This window comes from Saccopteryx bilineata, chromosome 1 (genome assembly GCF_036850765.1).
Source record: "Saccopteryx bilineata isolate mSacBil1 chromosome 1, mSacBil1_pri_phased_curated, whole genome shotgun sequence".
Taxonomy (NCBI): Eukaryota; Metazoa; Chordata; class Mammalia; order Chiroptera; family Emballonuridae; genus Saccopteryx; species Saccopteryx bilineata.
The window spans coordinates 136004381-136024359 of record NC_089490.1 but is presented as its reverse complement, the minus strand read 5'-3'; the positions used below and the strand labels follow the sequence as shown (position 1 = coordinate 136024359).

The window sequence follows — 19979 nt, the reverse complement described above, 5'->3', positions numbered from 1 at the left end:
TCATTTTTTTAGATGGACACAGCCGAGGCACAAAGAATCACTTGCATAAGCCATGCAGTTTGTTAGTGGCAGTGTGAGTGAGAATCCAGGTCTTCTGACCATGAGACTTAGATTCTGTCTCTCCATTCCTCTGGGGAACATCACTAAAGTTGCTTTGGTCAATCGTTTGATGTTGTATGTCAGGAATGGCAGACCCCTGCAACTCATGCTGCTGCTGACTTATCCTCAGCCCAAGACAGACATTACTAATCAATCACAGCACTTTGTCCTTTAAGCTGGACTGTGATCTCAGAATCCTTCTCAACACAGTGCTCCAGGAAGACATTACTAATTAATCAGAGGTGGCAGGAGAGAAGAAATTTATTCACATATGGCAGTAGTTAATTTGATATCCATACATCCTATTGGTTCTCCTTCTTTAGATAACCTAAGTATACATGCCTCATTCTCTAGATAGAAAACTGGGGCCCAGGGAAGGAATGGTCTTGTAATTGGTGAATGATAACAGGTGCAAGCCCATTTTACAACCCCAACTGAAGCCCTGATGTCTTAGGAATAAGCTGACAAAAACACAAAAATAGCTGGACAGCCACTATGTTACAATGAGCAGTTTTTCTCCTCTCCTTAGAGAAACAGAGTACCCTGGCTTGTCATGGGCAGTATTAGCAGAGACACTGTGCTGCGCTGGAAGCCGAGCTCCCGGAGGGTGTGGGCAGCAGTGCCAGAGGCCACAGGGCAGCCTCCACTCAGGACCCACTGCTTACCCAGGCCCTGGCAGGCAGCTGGGCTTAACAAGGCTATCCGCGTCCCTCCATGGCTAACCCTCAGAAACCCCCTTTGGCAAGCAGGGCTGCCCGAGCACAGGAGCTAGAGTCAGGGTTAGTAAAACATGGGTGGTTCTCCAGCCATTTTCTTGCTCTGTGAGAAGCAAGCAGGGCTGCCCGAGCACAGGAGCTAGAGTCAGGGTTAGTAAAACATGGGTGGTTCTCCAGCCATTTTCTTGCTCTGTGAGAAGCTTAAGGAAAAGGTTTAGGGCCAGGATCCTATGGACCTGGGACTATATTAATTCCATGCCGCAGAGGGGCAAACTGAGGCCTGGAAAGGTGGCTGCTTTGCCCCAGATCATGATGTGTGGGCTGTTGGGAGCAGAGCTGGGAATAGATTCCGAGCCTTTTGCCTCCTGTCCTGCTCCCAGGGGCCTCGCTGACCCTGTCCTTCTCTGTGGGTGCCTGTTCCCGCCCGGTACAGGGCCCAGAGGGAATAATTTTTGAAGCCAAACGCAACTTGTCTTTCTTCTGCTGCCTTTCTGTAAGGGGCAAAGCTTGGCTGCCCTCAGCTGTGTCACTGCCTTTAAGGAAGGGGTCTGTGGGCAGAGAGCCGCTGCTGTGACAAGGGTTCCGGATGAGCTTGGACATGAGCAGCTGACCAACGGGAGAAGGCGTGAGCATGCACCGCAGCTGGGAACATGATCTGACCAGAGGGGCCTCTTGGGGAGCAAGCTGAGGCATACAGCGTGCTGGGCCTTGGCCTGGGCAGCTTCCACTACCCCATAAGACTGAGTTGCTTCCATCGGCAAAGGGTACATAAGGACACCCCACGATTAGCTCTCAGCCTAGGGTAAATCCCAGTGGACATAGCCGAGTGGATGGGGAAGCCAGAGTCTAGGCACTCATTCTGAAGGGGGTGTGTGCGTGACCTGCCTGAGGATTCAAGGTCGCGAGGGGCAGAACGGCAGACCCGAGGCTGGGATAAGGTTCCTGCCTCCCGGCCCATGGCACTCTGCTCTCCTCCCCCTGGGTAGCTGGGGAAGGTACATGGAGGATGGGATTGATCAGAGGTGGAAAGACAGGACAGAGGGCTCAGAGGCCAGGGCTTCTCACCTGGAAGGCGTTGCTGGCGAACCCCAGGCCTAGCTGCCGACAGACCACCATGGCCTCCACAATGCCCCAGTTCTCGCCACACACTGTCCCCCATACGAGGGACCCGTTCCTCTCCACCAGCACCTCCACCCGGCCTTCATAGGGGTTTCGGCCCCCGTTCAGGCGCAGCTGTAGAGAGAAAGGCGGCGTCGTCACCAGAAGGGGACGGTAAGGGCAGCCCCACTGCATTGCCACCGGCCCCAACTTTCCCAAGTCACAGGCCCAGCCTACTGTCTGCCAGCATCGTGCCCAGTGTGGTCTTACCAGTTAGGTCCTGCCACAGGCACCCGGGGCCCTAGAGCCTGTGACGCCAGGAGGCCCCTGACCACCACCACAGCAGAATCTGCCCCTGCTCCCTGCGAGTCCACTAGTGGGGGCTGCGCTCAGAATCACACACTTGGTCAATGTGCCCAGGGTCCCTAACATGTTAGAATTGCCCAAGACCGCTTCCTGGGAGCTCTTCTCACCATACCCTCTGCTTGGTGGGTTCTAGCTCCTGACCCCGTCTCCTCCCACAGTGCCCCCTGCTGTCCTCGCCACCCAGAACTCTCTTAGACTCACAGAGCCAACTGACTTCTTAACAGTTACACTTGGTATTTCTGAGACCTCTAATCTGAACTTGTCCTCTTTTCTCTCTCCACCTAACCCTGTGCTGCATCTTCCCCTTGTTTCCTGTTTCAGCCACAGTCACTGCCAGCTCTCCTGGGGCAGCAAACTTCCTAGAAAGGGCCAGCCGATAAGTATTTTAGGCCTGTAGGCCAAGCACTCTCAGCCATAAGCACTCAGCTCTGCCAGGCAGTGTGCAAACAGTCAATGATGACAGGTAAATGACTGGGTGTGGCCATGTTCCAATAAAACTATATTTACAAACATGGAGTGATGGGTTTGGCCCACAAGCTGTAGTCTGCTGATCTCTAATTGACCCTGGGAACCACCCTCAACATCGCCCTCTTTCTCACCCCCCACTACTGGTGGATTTTACTTCCCAAGTCTCTCTCCAACACCCACTTTCCTCCTATTCCCATAGGCACCACTGTCTCTTGCCTTCATCCCCTTCAAAGGAAAGAGAGAAACCTATTCATTAATATAATTCACAGCATCTGTGAGATAGAAGCAAACCCATGAGTCAAGAGAATCCCATTCTCTACTCAGAAACCAGAGTCATCTTTAAAAAGCACCTGATCCTGTCGCTCCCTGCTTAGAAGGGCCATGGCTTGCCAGGGCTCCTCCGCTGTCCCCTGCCACTTTGTTGCATGTCTCCTTCATTCTTGTTCCCAACCTCCAGGCACATGAGCCTTCTTTCAGTTTCTGTGGCTCCCTAACTTTCCTGACCACTCCCCACAGTAAGTCACACATTCCATGTAAAAGCCCACCACATACAGAGCCCCTTTCCTGGCTGACCTTGTTCCTCTTTCCAATTTCATGCCCATTGACATCCCCCTCTGATGGGGTCAGTGCCCCTTACATACTAGGGCTCCCCACTGTGGTGGAAGCCCTGACAGCTGGATCTTTTCTGTGTCAGGCAAGCGCTGGACTGAAGTTTTGATTACCGAGGCATCCCTTTCCGAGAAGGCAAGCTAAAATAAACACATTGCCAGCCATTGGGCTAGATAAAAAGCCAGCCCCCTTGGTTTTAGAGATCTTGGTTGGTTTTGATAGCTATTTGGGCTACTTGTTTTTTTCTCTTCCTATGCTTGAAAATCCCTCTCTTATGTTTTAACATTCAGCAATAAAAAGTGAGCCCATGAACGCTAGGTCCCCATGCTTGATACATAATAAAAAGTAGAACCCTAATCCTGAGCACTCTCTCTCTCTCTCTCTACCTAGGACCTCATTGTGTGGCCCCAGGTGTGCTGTGTAATTCAGTCCTGTAAGTAAGAGACCTTTATATTTTCAAAGCTGTCTGGTGGTTATTGCTGAAGGGCGCCTTGCAATCATAATCATCACAAGGTCCAGTCCAACCACAACACTGGCTATTGATGGGCTGAGCCCAGCACAAAATACCTGTACACCTCCTTAGCACTTGTGACAGTGGTAATTAAGCTACCTTACAATTTGTTTAAAGTCTGCCTCCTCTTCTAGAATATAAGCTCCAAAGGGCAGAGCTCTACTTGTCTGCTTTCCTGTGTAATCAATATTAAAGACAGCGCCTCAAAAATGTTAGGTACTTCACAACTATTTTGGGGATGAATGAATAAATAATCAGAATGAATAAATGAAAGCATTTACTGACTTACAGGAGCTCAAGCAGAGAGATCTGAAATTTGGAGAAGGGTTCTAAAAATGCAAACCAATGCAAATACTTTAACCTGCTACCCTTTATGCCTCTAATAATTCATGCCTTTTGGACAAGGCAGGGCACCTCCAGGGATCCTTAGCACTTTAAGCTGTCTGGTCAACAGTCCTGAGGTATATAGCACAATGGCTGACCAATCCTTAGCAACAGCATGACCTTTGGGGCACTGGTCTTAATTCCTGTTATGCACTTAGGGGCTGCAAGGGTCAGTGAGGTCAGTAGGCAAACAGACAAGCCAAGGGCAGCTTGTGATGTTCTACCAACCTCTCAGGGTTGTTGACTAGATAAATGAAATGAGACAGCTCGTGGCAAGTGCTCACATAGGGCCTGGCACTCAGGAAGTGCTTGAGGAACATTAGACACCATCCTACCAATGAGCATTATTAGCTGGGAGTCCCACCAGAACACAAAACTCTCTCCAGAGCAGCTAGAAGGGCTCGGAACAGGCACAAGGCCTGGCCTTTAGGATGCTGATGCTGGTGTTCCTAAGTGCCTTTGGCCTCAATGTGGCTGGACAGACAAAACCAGTTCCAAGTCTGCGGCTTGCATTAGACATTCAACGAAAAGTCAACTGATTTTTCTAGGAATCCTCTCTCTCACTTTCTTATTTTTAGCAAAGCAAAACTAAAGCCTCAAAGAGATTAAGTAATCAGCTACTGAGTAAATGTTATAAACTCACCTGTGTCCCCACAAAATTCATATGCTGAATTCATATGCTAATCCCCAATATGACTGTATTTGAAGAAAGAGCCTTTCAAGAGGTAATTAGGTTAAAGGAGGTCAAATGGGTGGGGCTCTAACCCAATGTGACTGGTGTTCTTACTAGAAGGGAAGAGACCCCAGGGGTGCACAAACACTGAGGAAAGGCCACCTGAGATGACCTTTGAAACGGAGACATCTGAAAGCCAAGGAGAGAGGCCTCAGGAGAAACCAATCTTGCCAGCACTTTGATCTTGGACTTACAGCCTCCAGAACTATGAGACAATAAATTTTTAATGTTTAAACTACCCAAATCTGTGGCATTTTGTCCTGCCAGCCCCAGCAAATTAGCACAGTGATAAAACTCAGGAGTCTCGATTACTCTGCCCAGCATTATCGCCAGCACCTGCGGGGGCCCCAAGCCCAGCCATGTGGAAGTTGGGCTGTCTGCTGTTGTGAAAACTCGTGCAGCCCTCTCGGAATTTCTTGCAGCGATGACTCTCCCCATTTCCTTCCCAGGGGATAGAAACTGCAGATCTAGGTGTAAAACACTCCTAGGCTGTATGGTTGAGAGCAGGGCTACCTCCCGGAACCTGGAGGGCTAGAGAAAGGGTTAGGGTCGTTTGCTGGGCCTGGCTCAGCAATTCCCACCATAAAACAGTTCTGGGAAGTTTCACTTTCTTTGGCCTACATCTTTCATTTGGGTTCAAAACTCCACTCCACCCAACTCCAATCTGTCTGAGTGAATGGAGCCACTGCACGCCAGACTCTTAGAGCTCTGTCGCACCTGTTGGTTACATGCTGCCAGTAATGACAGATGGCCTCCCTGCAGCTGGGGGCCGAGGCCCACAACCCTGCACACCCACAGGCAAACGCGTGGCTTGGCTGAGAACTACTGGGTTCACATTTTTGGCCCACTGGGCAATGAGTCACACAAGATGTGTTGTGGTTGACCTGTTCGGTAGTGCCTTTGGCATGCTGGTGCCAAGGTCAAGAATCACTGTCTAAGCAGGAACCCAGCAGGGAATTATACTGTGCCCTGATGTGTCCACTTTGCTTATTTTAAAATAAGTACTCAAGCCCAGGGTGGGTAGGTCAGTTGGTTAGAGCACTGTCCTGATACACAAAGCTTGCAGGTTTAATCCCTGGTCTGAGCACATACAAGAATCAACTAATGAATGCATAAATAAGTGGAATAACCAACGATGTTTCTCTCTCTCTCTTAAATGAATACATTAAAAATATTTTTTTAATACTCCCCCCCAAAGAAAGCAGCAGCTGCTCTTCACGTGGCACCCACCAGATGATGCACAGACCCGACCACATTCATGGCATAATGAAGAACATTAAATAGGATTTACTGGGCCTCTGGTAAATCCTTGGACAGACCTCTTAGCAAAGAGGATGTCGTCTGTTGGCTACTCCTGTGGGCAAGGCCATCCAAGCTAGGGGACACAATGTGGGTTTTTGAGACCCTGTCTCAGGATAGGAAGGTGTGTCTTTGACTTAATGCTGGTAAGGTTCCCTTTCTTTCTCTCTGGTTACCAAAATCCAGTCTTCTGTCCCCAAATACTGTCTGTATTGTGTTTACATCTATGTGATTTGCAGATCTGCTGTCAAAATAGCTCCTCTGGGTCCTTGGAAAAAGCCCAAGCCAAGGATGTCACGGGTGCCACAGACCTGGAGCCCCTTGCAGGGAGGACTGAGCAGTGGTCGCACCACCACATACAGGTCATGGCACACAGGGGACGCTCGGCACCTGCTGCTAAGAAAGTGCTGTTCGTACGTATGTTTTCTCCCTCATTTGGCACATTCCAAATGCTAGGTGGCAATGTCACCGATAGTGTGAATAGCAGAGCCTGAGCCCTTCCTGGTCGTTGTCCGAGCACCCTAACACCACCTGCTAGAAACCTTCAGTGTGAGGCCACTGGGTCTATACTTTCTGGAGTCTCAATGGCCTAAACATAACCATCCCCTCCATGCATCCAGTCCCCTCACCTTCTTCTGGAAGCCCATGGTGGGGATATTACACCTCACAGCAGCGTCTTCCTCATGGTTGCAGCCCTGGGACTCAGCGTTGAACTTGCAGTCTATGATGGACTTCTCAGCCCCAGTGCACTCAATTTCATTGAGATGGATGGGCCCTATGCCTGGGGAAGAAAATAAACATGGGCTCTGAAAGCTTCTAAAGGAAAGTTTCTGGAACTGGCAAGAAAATCCGAGATAATAACAACATGCCTCTCCCATCCTCAAAATTCTCTCAACCACCTCCCACAATTAGCTTATGAGTCAGCCTTTCCTCCCTGGAGAGAGCTGCTTCTTGTCCTGGGACCCACTTCTCCCAGAAGAGCTAATAAGGGTGTACTAACTTGTGTGACCTTGGCCAACTCACTCAACCTCCTGAATACTGGTTTTCTCCCTTAAATAAAGGAGACAGATTAGAAGACATCTAAGTTTCCTTCCCAGCTTTCATCTTCTGTGCATTTACATGTCTGACAAGGAGGGATGTTGCTGGATAGTTGGGGTCCCTTTAGGAAACAGATGGCTTGTTCGAATTAGATGATCTGAAGAAAGTTAAAAAAAACCCTTTTTTTTTCTTTTTTTTTTTTTAGAGAGAGAGAGACAGACAAACAGGAAGGGAGAGAGATGAGAAGCCTCAACTCATAGTTGCAGCACCTTAGTTGTTCATTGATTGCTTTCTCATACATGCCTTGACCAGGGGGCTCCAGCTGAGCCAGTGACCCCTTGCTCAAGCCAGAGACCTTGGGCTCAAGTCACGACCATGAGGTTATGTCTACAGTCCCATGCTCAACCTGGAAACCCTGCGCTCAAGCTGGTGAGCCTGCACTCAAGCCAGTGACCTTGGGGTTTTGAACCTGGGTCCTCAACGTCTCAGGCCAACACTCTATCCACAGCACCACTGTCTGATCAGGCAAAAAACCCCACATTTTTAAAAATGAAGGCATGAACAGAGTGTAAAAAAATCACAAAATCACAAAGGACAGTCCAGTGGTCATGGGCTAATAGCAGCGGGACACAGACAGCAGCCCAGGCCTGCAGAAGCGAGGGAGGGGTACTGATATCGAACCCAGGGGACCAGAGAGCTGTGTGGAAAGGCACCTGATAAGAGCTGTTACTTAGGTTGAGGGACCTGGTGGCCCACAGGGACCTTGCAGGGGGAAGAAATACCTGGCCTCTCTCCTCTCCCAACTTCTAGTTGGCAGTCAGTGCTCCTTGTGGGCTACACCCAAGCGTGCCTCCTGATTTTATGGACAAGGGTGGGCCGTGAAGCTGAAGGGGCAGATGGAAGAATCCGGCAAATGATCTATGCTGAGCCTGTGGGAGGTTTTTCTTACAGACAGAGATAACAAGGGGCGATGGGGTCAGGAGCATGCCCAGCCTGAGCAGCAGTCAGCTGTCTAGCCCATCACGATGGACCAAAGTCCAGTTTTTTCTAGGCTTTGGGCTGTATCAACTCCCATCTTGGTCCCTGCCCCTGCCTGTGACCTTCCTGATCCTCACCATCCTCCTGACTCATCACTCAAACACCCGTGAAAACCTCCCATCTTTACAATGAGCTGCCCCTGACCCCAGCACCTTCCTCTGGCCCGCCACTTTCGTCCCCTTCAGGGAGAAGTTCTTGAAAGAGACATCTGTTCTGTTCTCTCTGCTTCCATAGCCAGCAGCAGGATTGTTTTCAGTCTGTTTCTCCGCAGCCCTTCCACAGCCCAGGAAACAGCCCTCCACCCACCTGGTCATTCTCTCCAGAGCCCAGAGGTCACCTCTAGGACTGCCTCTTTTCTCACCAACAGTAGCATGTTCTGCCCACCCCCTCCTCCCCCAAAGCCAAGTGCTTCTGTTTCTTTCATTTTTACCACCACACTAGTCCAACCCTGCCATCTTCCACCTGGACACAATCAAGTCTCTAGTCTCCCTCCCACTTGCTTATTCCAAAATATTTTCCACATGGCAGTCCAAGAGATTTTTCTAATGCAAATTGAATCATGTCACTTCTTGTCTTAAATCCCTGCAATGGCTTCTCACTGCCCTTCATGGTAAAACCCACAGTCCTCACGTGGCCTCCCAGGCCCTGTGAGATCTGACGTCCACTCAGGCTCTGGCTCTACCAGCTCCGTATCCTCAGTCACGTCATCTCCTTCGGCTGCTCCACCGAGTTGAGGGTTTCTGTCTGCACGGACCCTCTGCCCGACTGTCTTACTCCCAGTCCTCGCCAGCGAATCCTGCTCATCTTTCAGGGCTCAGCTCAATGTCATTTCCTCACTGCCATTTCTGACCCCAATTAAGCTGGGTCTTCTCGGGGAGCCTCCCACTGTGCACTCTGCTTCACAGTCATTCAGGTGGCTTTCTTTTTTTTTTTTTTTTTTTTTTTATAATAAATTTTTATTAATGGTAATGGGATGACATTAATAAATCAGGGTACATATATTCAAAGAAAACATGTCTAAGTTATTTTGTCATTAAATTATGTTGCAAACCCCTCGCCCAAAGTCAGACTGTCCTCCGTCACCCTCTATCTAGTTCTCTGTGCCCCTCCCCCTCCCCCTAACTCTCTCCCTCCCTCCCTCCCATGTCCTCCCTCCCCCCCACCCTTGGTAACCACCACACTCTTGTCCATGTCTCTTAGTCTCATTTTTATGTTCCACCAATATATGGAATCATGTAGTTCTTGTTTTTTTCTGATTTACTTATTTCACTCCTTATAATGTTATCAAGATCCCACCATTTTGCTGTAAATGATCTGATGTCATCATTTCTTATGGCTGAGTAGTATTCCATAGTGTATATGTGCCACATCTTCTTTATCCAGTCTTCTATTGAAGGGCTTTTTGGTTGTTTCCATGTCTTGGCCACTGTGAACAGTGCTGCAATGAACATGGGGCTACATGTGTCTTCACGTATCAATGTTTCTGAGGTTTTGGGGTATATACCCAGTAGAGGGATTGCTGGGTCATAAGGTAGTTCTATTTGCAGTTTTTTGAGGAACCACCATACTTTCCTCCATAATGGTTGTACTACTTTACAGTCCCACCAACAGTGAATGAGGGTTCCTTTTTCTCCACAGCCTCTCCAACATTTGCTATTACCCGTCTTGTTGATAATAGCTAATCTAACAGGAGTGAGGTGGTATCTCATTGTAGTTTTGATTTGCATTTCTCTAATAACTAATGAAGCTGAGCATCTTTTCATATATCTGTTGGCCATTTGTATCTCTTCCTGGGAGAAGTGTCTGTTCATGTCCTCTTCCCATTTTTTAATTGGATTGTTTTTTTGTTTGTTGTTGAGTTTTATGAGTTCTTTGTAAATTTTGGATATTAGGCCCTTATCTGAGCTGTCGTTTGAAAATATCAGTTCCCATATAGTTGGCTGTCTGTTTATTTTGATATCAGTTTCTCTTGCTGAGCAAAAACTTTTAATTCTGATGTAGTCCCATTCATTTATCTTTGCCTTCACTTCTCTTGCCATTGGAGTCAAGTTCATAAAATGTTCTTTAAAACCCAGGTCCATGATTTTAGTACCTATGTCTTCTTCTATGTATTTTATTGTTTCAGGTCTTATATTTAGGTCTTTGATCCATTTTGAATTAATTTTAGTACACGGGGACAGGCTGTAGTCGAGTTTCATTCTTTTGCATGTGGCTTTCCAGTTTTCCCAACACCATTTGTTGAAGAGGCTTTCTTTTCTCCATTGTGTGTTGTTGGCCCCTTTATCAAAGATTATTTGACCATATATATGTGGTTTTATTTCTGGGCTTTCTATTCTGTTCCATTGGTCTGAGTGTCTATTTTTCTGCCAATACCATGCTGTTTTGATTATCGTGGCCCTATAATATAGTTTAAAGTCAGGTATTGTAATGCCCCCAGCTTCATTCTTTTTCCTTAGGATTGTTTTGGCTATTCGGGGTTTTTTATAGTTCCATATAAATCTGATGATTTTTTGTTCCATTTCTTTAAAAAATCTCATAGGGATTTTGATGGGAATTGCATTAAATTTGTATATTGCTTTGGGTAATATGGCCATTTTGATAATATTTATTCTTCCTATCCAAGAACAAGGAATATTTTTCCATCTCATTGTATCTTTTTCGATTTCCCTTAACAATGCTTTGTAATTTTCATTATATAGGTCCTTTACGTTCTTTGTTATGTTTATTCCTAGGTATTTTATTTTTTTTGTTGCAATCGTGAAGGGGATTATTTTTTTGAGTTCGTTTTCTAATATTTCATTGTTGGCATATAGAAAGGCTATGGACTTTTGTATGTTAATTTTGTATCCTGCGACCTTACTGTATTGGTTTATTGTTTCTAATAATCTTTTTGTGGATTCTTTGGGGTTTTCGATGTATAGGATCATATCATCAGCAAAAAGTGATACCTTTACTTCTTCTTTTCCGATATGGATGCCTTTTATTTCTTTGTCTTGTCTGATTGCTCTGGCCAGAACTTCTAGCACCACGTTAAATAAAAGTGGAGAGAGTGGACAACCCTGTCTTGTTCCTGATTTAAGGTAGAAAGTCCTCAGTTTTATGCCGTTTAATAGGATGTTGGCTGATGGTTTATCATATATGGCCTTTATCATGTTGAGATATTTTCCTTCTATACCCATTTTGTTGAGAGTCTTAAACATAAAATTGTGTTGTATTTTATCAAAAGCCTTTTCTGCATCCATTGATAAGATCATGTGGTTTTTGTTCTTTATTTTGTTGATATGGTGTATTATGTTAACTGTTTTGCGTATGTTGAACCATCCTTGAGATTCTGGGATGAATCCCACTTGATCATGATGTATTATTTTTTTAATATGTTGTTGTATTCGGTTTGCCAGTATTTTGTTTAGTATTTTAGCATCTGTATTCATTAGAGATATTGGTCTGTAGTTTTCTTTTTTTGTGCCATCCTTGCCAGGTTTTGGTATGAGGGTTATGTTGGCCTCATAAAATGTGTTTGGAAGTATTGCTTCTTCTTCAATTTTTTGGAAGACTTTGAGTAGAATAGGAACCAAGTCTTCTTTGAATGTTTGATAGAATTCACTAGTATAACTGTCTGGGCCTGGACTTTTATTTTTGGGGAGATTTTTAATAGTTTTTTCTATTTCCTCCCTGCTGATTGGTCTGTTTAGGCTTTCTGCTTCTTCATGACTCAGTCTAGGAAGGTTGTATTGTTCTAGGAATTTATCCATTTCTTCTAGATTGTTGTATTTGGTGGCATATAATTTTTCATAGTATTCTACAATAATTCTTTGTATATCTATGATGTCTGTGGTGATCTCTCCTCTTTCATTTTGGATTTTATTTATTTGAGTCCTGTGTCTTTTTTCTTTGGTGAGTCTTGCCAAGGGTTTGTCAATTTTGTTGATCTTTTCAAAGAACCAGCTCCTTGTTTTATTGATTTTTTCTATAGTTTTTCTGTTCTCTAATTCATTTATTTCTGCTCTGATTTTTATTATCTCCTTTTTTCGGCTGGTTTTGGGTTGTCTTTGTTCTTCTTTTTCTAGTTCCTTAAGGTGTGAAGTTAAGTGGTTTACTTCGGCTCTCTCTTGTTTGTTCATATAGGCCTGAAGTGATATGAACTTTCCTCTTATTACTGCTTTGGCTGCATCCCAGAGATTCTGATATGTCGTATTTTCATTTTCATTTGTCTGTATATATCTTTTGATTTCTGCGCTTATTTCTTCTTTGACCCATTCATTTTTTAGAAGTGTGTTGTTTAGTTTCCACATTTTTGTGGGTTTTCCCCCTCTTTTTTGCAGTTGAATTCTAGTTTCAAGGCTTTATGATCAGAAAATATGCTTGGTACAATTTCAATTTTTCTAAATTTGCTGATATTGTCTTTGTGGCCCAACATATGGTCAATTCTTGAGAATGTTCCATGTACACTAGAGAAAAATGTATACTCTGTCGCTTTGGGATGAAGTGTCCTGTAGATGTCTATCATATCCAGGTGTTCTAGTATTTCGTTTAAGGCCACTATATCTTTATTGATTCTCTGTTTGGATGACCGATCTAGAGCCGTCAGCGGTGTATTGAGGTCTCCAAGTATGATTGTATTTTTGTTAGTTTTTGTTTTAAGGTCAATAAGTAGCTGTCTTATATATTTTGGTGCTCCTTGGTTTGGTGCATATATATTAAGGATTGTTATGTCTTCTTGATTCAACTTCCCCTTAATCATTATGAAATGACCATTTTTGTCTCTGAGTACTTTTTCTGTCTTGTAGTCAGCATTATTAGATATGAGTATTGCTACGCCTGCTTTTTTTTGGGTGTTGTTTGCTTGGAGTATTGTTTTCCAGCCTTTCACTTTGAATTTGTTTTTATCCTTGTTGCTTAGATGTGTTTCTTGTAGGCAGCATATAGTTGGATTTTCTTTTTTAATCCATTCTGCTACTCTGTGTCTTTTTATTGGTAAGTTTAATCCATTTACATTTAGTGTAATTATTGACACTTGTGGGTTCCCTACTGCCATTTTATAAATTGCTTTCTGTTAGTTTTGTATCTAGTTTGATTCTTCTCTTTTGTTTTTCTATCATTTGTTTTTGTTTGTTTGTGTTCCATACTTCTTTCCTCTGTTGCTACCTTTTTTAAGTCGAGTGTTTTTGTGGTGGTTTTTTTAAGGGTGGTTATCAGGTGGCTTTCTGTTCGGTGTTGGTCTGCCTCCCCACGAGGCTGGTGCCCCATGAGAGCAGGCACCGCATCTATATTCCTCTCCTATTCCCAGTCAGGCCCCCAAATGGATACTGTAGATGCCACTGAGGACCTGTTGTATGAAGGCCTCTGTGCTGGATGTTGGGGACACAGAGATAAAGAAGTCAAGCCCCTGATGTGAAGAGCTCACAGCTAGTTCATGGGAGAGGCAGACACTACACAGAGACTTGTAACACAATGTGGTCAAAGATGGAAGTGACTACCTACACTTTGAACCCAAAGGAAGGGCTCTTGGTTCTGTCAGGGGGTTCTGGAAACCAGTATCTAGGCTCACTGAGGCCAAAAATGAACTTCTAAGGAACCCATGTTAGTAGGTAAGAATCAAGTTTCATTTTCTTGGAAATTTGTAAGTGATGAAACCTCCAATTCCTTGGAATTTTATAAAAATACATCAGTGATTATGGCTGGAAGTATCCAAAGACTCAGCAGAAAGGCTGTATAAAATACATATCCTGGATCCTTGTCAGTTGGCTCAGTAGATAGAGCATCGGCTGGGTGTGTAGACATCTGGCCTTCATCCCTGGTCAGGGCACACATGAGAAGTGACCATCTGTTTCTCTCCCTTTTCCTCTCCCCCTACTCTCCCTCTTCCCCTCTCAAAGCCAGTGGCTCAATTGGTTCAAATGTCAGCCTCAGGCACTGAGGATAGCTCAGTTGATTTGAGCACTGGCCCCAGATGGGGGTTGCCAGGTGGATTCTGGTCAGGGAATATGCAGGAGTCTGTCTATCTCCCTTCCTCTCATTAAAAGAAATAAAACATATCCTAAACAGGGCTCTTGAAGCAAGCGGAGGCCATACGTAATAAGATAGGCATAGAAATGGGCAGCAACCTTGGGCTCCAGTTAGATCAGACAGACAGAAACTGATGATTGTGAGGATGATGATGATGATGGTGGTGGTGATGATGATGATGGTAATGAAGATGCTGGTGATGGTCACTGTGGTGATGAGAATGGTGGTAATGAGGACATCTAATATTTATTGAGCACTTACTCTGTACTGGATTCTGTCCTAAACACATTACTTCTATTAACTCATTTAATCACAATAGTCCAATAAAATGAGGAACTGGAGATCAAAGATTAAACTCGGCCCAGTGGAGGAACCAGGATTCAGACTAGGCAGTCTGACTTTACAGAACATCCTGCTAAATTTCTGAAGCTCATCAGGACAGCCAGGGGAGGGAACCCATGTTGGAAAGAGCAGTTGCTCTGGGAAAGAGCTGAGTGTGCAGAAACGCTGCCTCCTCCTGCTCTAGGCTGCTTCCTCTGCCACCTGGGACACCTCCTCCTTTCTGTCTGTCTCACTAGAAGCCTGCCTTCAAGAAACACCTCAAACCCCTCCTCTTCCATGTTCCGTCTTTCTCAGCTTGAGAGGATCTCGCCCTTGTCTAAGAGTCTGTAGTATTTACTTTTAACACCTCTCGCTCACGAGGCAATGAGCTGGGGCAACCAGCCTGATGTTGAATTCAGCCTGCGCCTCCTTGGCGAGTGACAGAACCTTTCTGATCTCCACTTTCCCCATCTGTAGAAAAGGCCATGATATCTGTCTTGCAGGGTTGGGATAAGAAGAAATTAATGAGACAAAGTATGTCAAGTTATTAGAGACTCAGTAAATGGTTGGTATTATTTTCAGTATTATTTCTTACTTATCAGTTATTTGTCAGTGTAAGTGATCCTTGGGTTATATCTCATTTCCTCCACTTGAGGTGAGCTCCGAGAGAACAGAAACGATTACTATAAATGATTGTGGAACAAACAAATTCTCCATTCCACCATCCAGCCCAAAGAGTACTCAGTGAGTTTGTGGATTGCTAGACTATTGGGGAAACATTAACACAAGACTTAGTATGCTTTAGACTCCAAATAATACCTGGCTGGTCCCCTGGCCTAACTGATATAAACTTATGTGGCTCTCTCAGACATGTGGGCATGAGGCCTTAGAGGGCAGGGCCTGCTTTCCTGAAGCATGCACATTCACGGGACACCAGGGGCAGAGCACAGAGATGGGAAAACCAGAGTTCATCACCCTCTTCTCTGCACTGCCCAGTTCTATGATAGGTTGGGCAAGGCAGGAGGTGCCAATGGAGGGCACTGGCATGGGTGTTCAGCTGCGGCATTCCCAGTGAGGTCTGCAGGCTCTTGTTCTTTTGTTTACTTGGGTTTGATCTGCATCCTGAGCCCCAGATTTTCCTTACTCCTGGGTTCTGAACTGTATCCTGAATTTCTCCCCACTTCATCCTTGGTCCTTCTCTTTCTCCTTCTATAAGCCCTGACCCCAGGTGACCACAGGCCTGGGGCAGGAGCAGGGTGCTGAGGAAAAGCCACACCCAACTTCTTGGAGCAAGGTATGGACTCTGGACCCACCATCAACTCTGCAGGTTACAATCAGAGCCCAGGAGAACAGAACAGGACACAGCACAAAGCATAGTGCCTGTTTCTGACCTGACATCCATTCTGGTGAAAAGGACAAGTTCCAGAGAATCACGGGAGGCTGGAGCCAGACAGAATCTCAGACATCATGAATCTAGCAAACACTCTGGGGCCCAGAAGGTCGCTCAAAGTCACCAGGCAAGTAGGAGCAGGGCCGGGACTGGGACTCAGATGTCCCAACTCTTAGTCGATGCCCTTTCACTGCCCTCACTTTGGTGTGGTCACTTGGTCCACCAGCCAGAGCCAGGGCTGAGTGACTGAGCCCATATGCTCTGTGACTTGACATTGAATGTGGACTTTTCCCTTCCTGCCCACCAGAGTTGAGCCCACGCAGTGTTGCAGCAGATAGTAAATCACGCAATAGTTCTTTCAAAGACAGCATCAAAAATGCCAAAGACCTCTCTCCTAGAGTTACACAGGCTCTCACAGACCTCTGGCTGCTCTGGGCAGTGAAATAACTAAGTCAAGTAGCACATAACCAGGAGACATAGAATGTGGGTGTCACCCAGTGCTTGTTTATTCCTCAGAGTGAGTGGTATCTGTGTCGCTGGCCTTGGGGGAGCATAAACCATCACATCAGCCAACCAGGAAAATGAGCTGAGATCTAAAGAAAGCCCAGATTGCAAACCATGACCAGGGAGGAGGGCCTCACAGGCTGCCATGTGGCACACTGTGACAGTAGAGTCCACTCTAGACCCCAAACGTCAGTGCACGCCCAAGAAGTTTACAGGAATTGGAGAGTGGAGGTAGAGACCTGCTCAGAATGTGGGCAGGACTGGGTACAAAGGGAGAGCCCCAGATCTGAGTCAGGAGACTAGAGTTCCAGTCTTTCTTTATCATTAACTATCAGGATGGCCTCAGGCTTGTTCTCCTGAGCCTCAAACTCTTCATCTTTTGGACTAAGATGCCCTGAGCTTCCCCCAGCAATGCTGTCATTTCAGGACTCTCTCCAGTCCACTGGGCTCTATTTCCTCTGGGTTGTGGTTTATGACCTCACCTTATCCCTTTCTGTGGGGCAATGGCCCTATGTCTGACAGCATGGACACACCCACTCGACAAAGGACAGGATACGGCATTCCTCAGCCATAGCCCCTTCTCCCCCTACCCAACCCCGCCCTGCTGGTCAGCATGGAGGGGGTGATTTCCACTGTTCAGCCCACAGTTCTCCAGGACAGGGCTGGGCACTCCCTGCTGAGCTGCAGTGTGTCTGGCGTGGGGATCTTCCTTCTGAACCCAGGCTGTACAAGTCAGTGGTCTCCACAGGCTCAGCGGGAAGGGATGCTGTTCTGTTGTCATGTCATGTTCACCATATTGTTCTCAGCGGAGGGACCCATTTGAAAGTCTCCTCTAGTTTGTTCTTTGCTCAAAAAGAAGATTTGTTCAGGACACTTAATGAAAACCAGGCCCCTTCTCCTTAGTGTCTCATGACATGCAGCGAGGGGCATCATGTTCCCACTCTCTGGTGACAGGGAGAGAGTGCTCGAAGGGTTGTGCCATAGTGGAAAAGCAAGAGGACATTGGGAGTGCTTTGTGCCCTGGGTGGTCTGTAGTCTGATGGATGCTGAGGCTCTCTCCTGGAGACCTTCCTGAGATGTCCAGTTTCTCAGTGGCGCAGTGGGAGCCCTGGGCTAGGGGAATGGGAGGCCCCTGTTAAAGGATTCATTGGCTGCAAATATGTTGTCTTATCTTGGTAATTTACTCCTTCTTTGGACCTTAGCTTCTAAATCCGGGAAATGGGGACTCTGTTCCCTAAGGCCCTTCCAGCTCTGCCTATCCAGGGAGGGCTGGAGAGTTTCTAAGAAAAGTAGCTGCTGGAGGAGGAGGAGCAAGAAGAGAGTGGAAAGCCCCAGGCCGGAGCTACCAGGCTCCTGTGCCGCCTTCCCCATTCCTTACCTTGCCCCAGCCGGGAACCCGTGATGGCCTCTTTGGCACTCCCAAAGCCCAGTTCTCTGCAGACCACGCTGGCAGACACCAGGTCCCACTTGTCATCGCAGATAGTACCCCATTCACCATTCTTGAGCACCTCCACACGGCCCTCCCCGATGTTCGCACCACCTCTCAGCCGCACCAGGGGCTGCTGAAAAGACACAGGGTTCTGCTGAGTGCGGGAGCTGATGCGGATTCAGCGGCAGTCACTGCCACTGCCCTCCCTTCCCGGCTGCCCCCCCCACCCCCTCCCCCGCCGCAAGCCCTGGCACCAGGCCAGGAGCTAAAACTGTGCTAGGTGTGTGTGTGTGGGGGGGCAGGGACACTCACTCTGCAGGGTCAGTTCCCCCGCAAGCTCCCTTGGCTTGTGGAACATTAGTTCTGGGCCATCGGGACCCTTCTCAGCTTGTCCCCCCAACCCATGCCTGGCTCAAGGATATAACCACTAGCACTTTTCCCTACGTCCTCATCCAGAAAATCAAGGTTCAGAGGTACAGAAAGACGTTCCTACTGCCAAAAGTCTGCAGACTCCAGATGGCTCATTATTCTACCTGACTTATACCAGAGTGCTATAAAACCCGGCTCCTGCCTGACCATTCTGCTCCCGCCATCCCTGACTCCACTCCTAGTGCAACTGGCCCCACTCCTCAGCAGATGCAGCCCGCCAGATCTGCAGATAGGGTGCGCGGTTACAGGTTAAATACTCCCACTTGCTCCCTGACAGCCTGAACACCTTATCACCTATGAGGTCTTCATTGCACAGAAGTAAGACCCACTCTCCACCAGTGTCATGACCCCACTGGGTCACATCCTACAAGATGGGAGCAGGGTCACCGGACTCCATCTGTCCACATACCCAGGTCTGTATCCATTTCTGTGCATTCACGTGTCTGTGCACCAGTGCACATGTGGGTTGGGATAGGGGACTCAGAAGGCTTCGAGGCTCTAAGTTACTGCTGACTCTCAACACAGAGGAAGCTAAGGGGTCGGTGCACCCACTCATCGTGTATTGGATCAGCAGTCATTGTTCTACTCTGGCCGGTGCAGTCCTCAGTCCGGGACTCCCTTCATCCCACCCCCCACCCCCACTGATGGCCCAGCCGAAGCAGGCCTGGTTGGAGGTGGTGTTTTAAAACATTCACAGGCCCTGGCCGGTTGGCTCAGCGGTAGAGCGTCGGCCTGGTATGCAGGGGACCCGGGTTCGATTCCCAGCCAGGGCACATAGGAGAAGCGCCCATTTGCTTCTCCACCCCCCCCTCCTTCCTCTCTGTCTCTCTCTTCCCCTCCCGCAGCCAAGGCTCCATTGGAGCAAAGATGGCCCGGGCGCTGGGAATGGCTCCTTGGCCTCTGCCCCAGGCGCTAGAGTGGCTCTGGTCGCAGTAGAGCGACGCCCCGGAGGGGCAGAGCATCGCCCCCTGGTGGGCAGAGCGTAGCCCCTGGTGGGCGTGCCAGGTGGATCCCGGCCGGGCGCATGCGGGAGTCTGTCTGACTGTCTCTCCCCGTTTCCAGCTTCAGAAAAATACAAAAAAAAAAAACCCCAAAAAACATTCACATATACCAGCCCTCTCTTAAGGGCCAAGAAAGCAAACAGGACCCTGTGTCTCCATCCTCTAGCAAAAGTTCCCACTCAGTGACATCTCTTCCCCACCAACTGTGCCTTGTGGCTACTACGGCAGGGTGGCTGCTGTCCCAGCACCTACTTTTACAGATTGGGGACTGCTCTGACCCTGGCCCTAAGGGGAGAAGAAAAAAGGGACAGGGGTGGGTGCAGAACACTCAATGGCCCCAAGAACCTTGATTCTAGCTTTAGAAAACAAAACATGTAAAACTGCTAGCTCCAGCCTGTTTCCTACAGACTATGATCCTTCCTTCTTCCACCTCCCTTCCCAAGCTGTCTAAGGGCCCCCTTCTCATGAACAGATCACCCGTGACCTAAGCTTAATGGAGGCAGAGTGCCAACAACCTCGCCACAGCCTTCGGTGGCCAGG

At 47.4% G+C, this 19979-nt stretch overlaps 1 protein-coding gene across 2 annotated transcripts in view; it reads right to left on the bottom strand.

The window, feature by feature from the left end:
• LOXL2 (lysyl oxidase like 2) overlaps nucleotides 1-19979 on the bottom strand; it is a 109188-nt gene that overhangs the window by 17351 nt on the left and 71858 nt on the right. The window contains exons 6-8 of one of the 2 annotated variants that reach the window (XM_066267424.1): nucleotides 17959-18142; nucleotides 6913-7064; nucleotides 1881-2048 (exon numbers count right to left, since the gene is read on the bottom strand). In XM_066267424.1, the coding sequence (XP_066123521.1) occupies nucleotides 1881-2048; nucleotides 6913-7064; nucleotides 17959-18142 (504 nt within the window). The remainder of the gene's footprint in view (nucleotides 1-1880; nucleotides 2049-6912; nucleotides 7065-17958; nucleotides 18143-19979) is intronic. The other variant, XM_066267434.1, reaches the window with a different exon arrangement.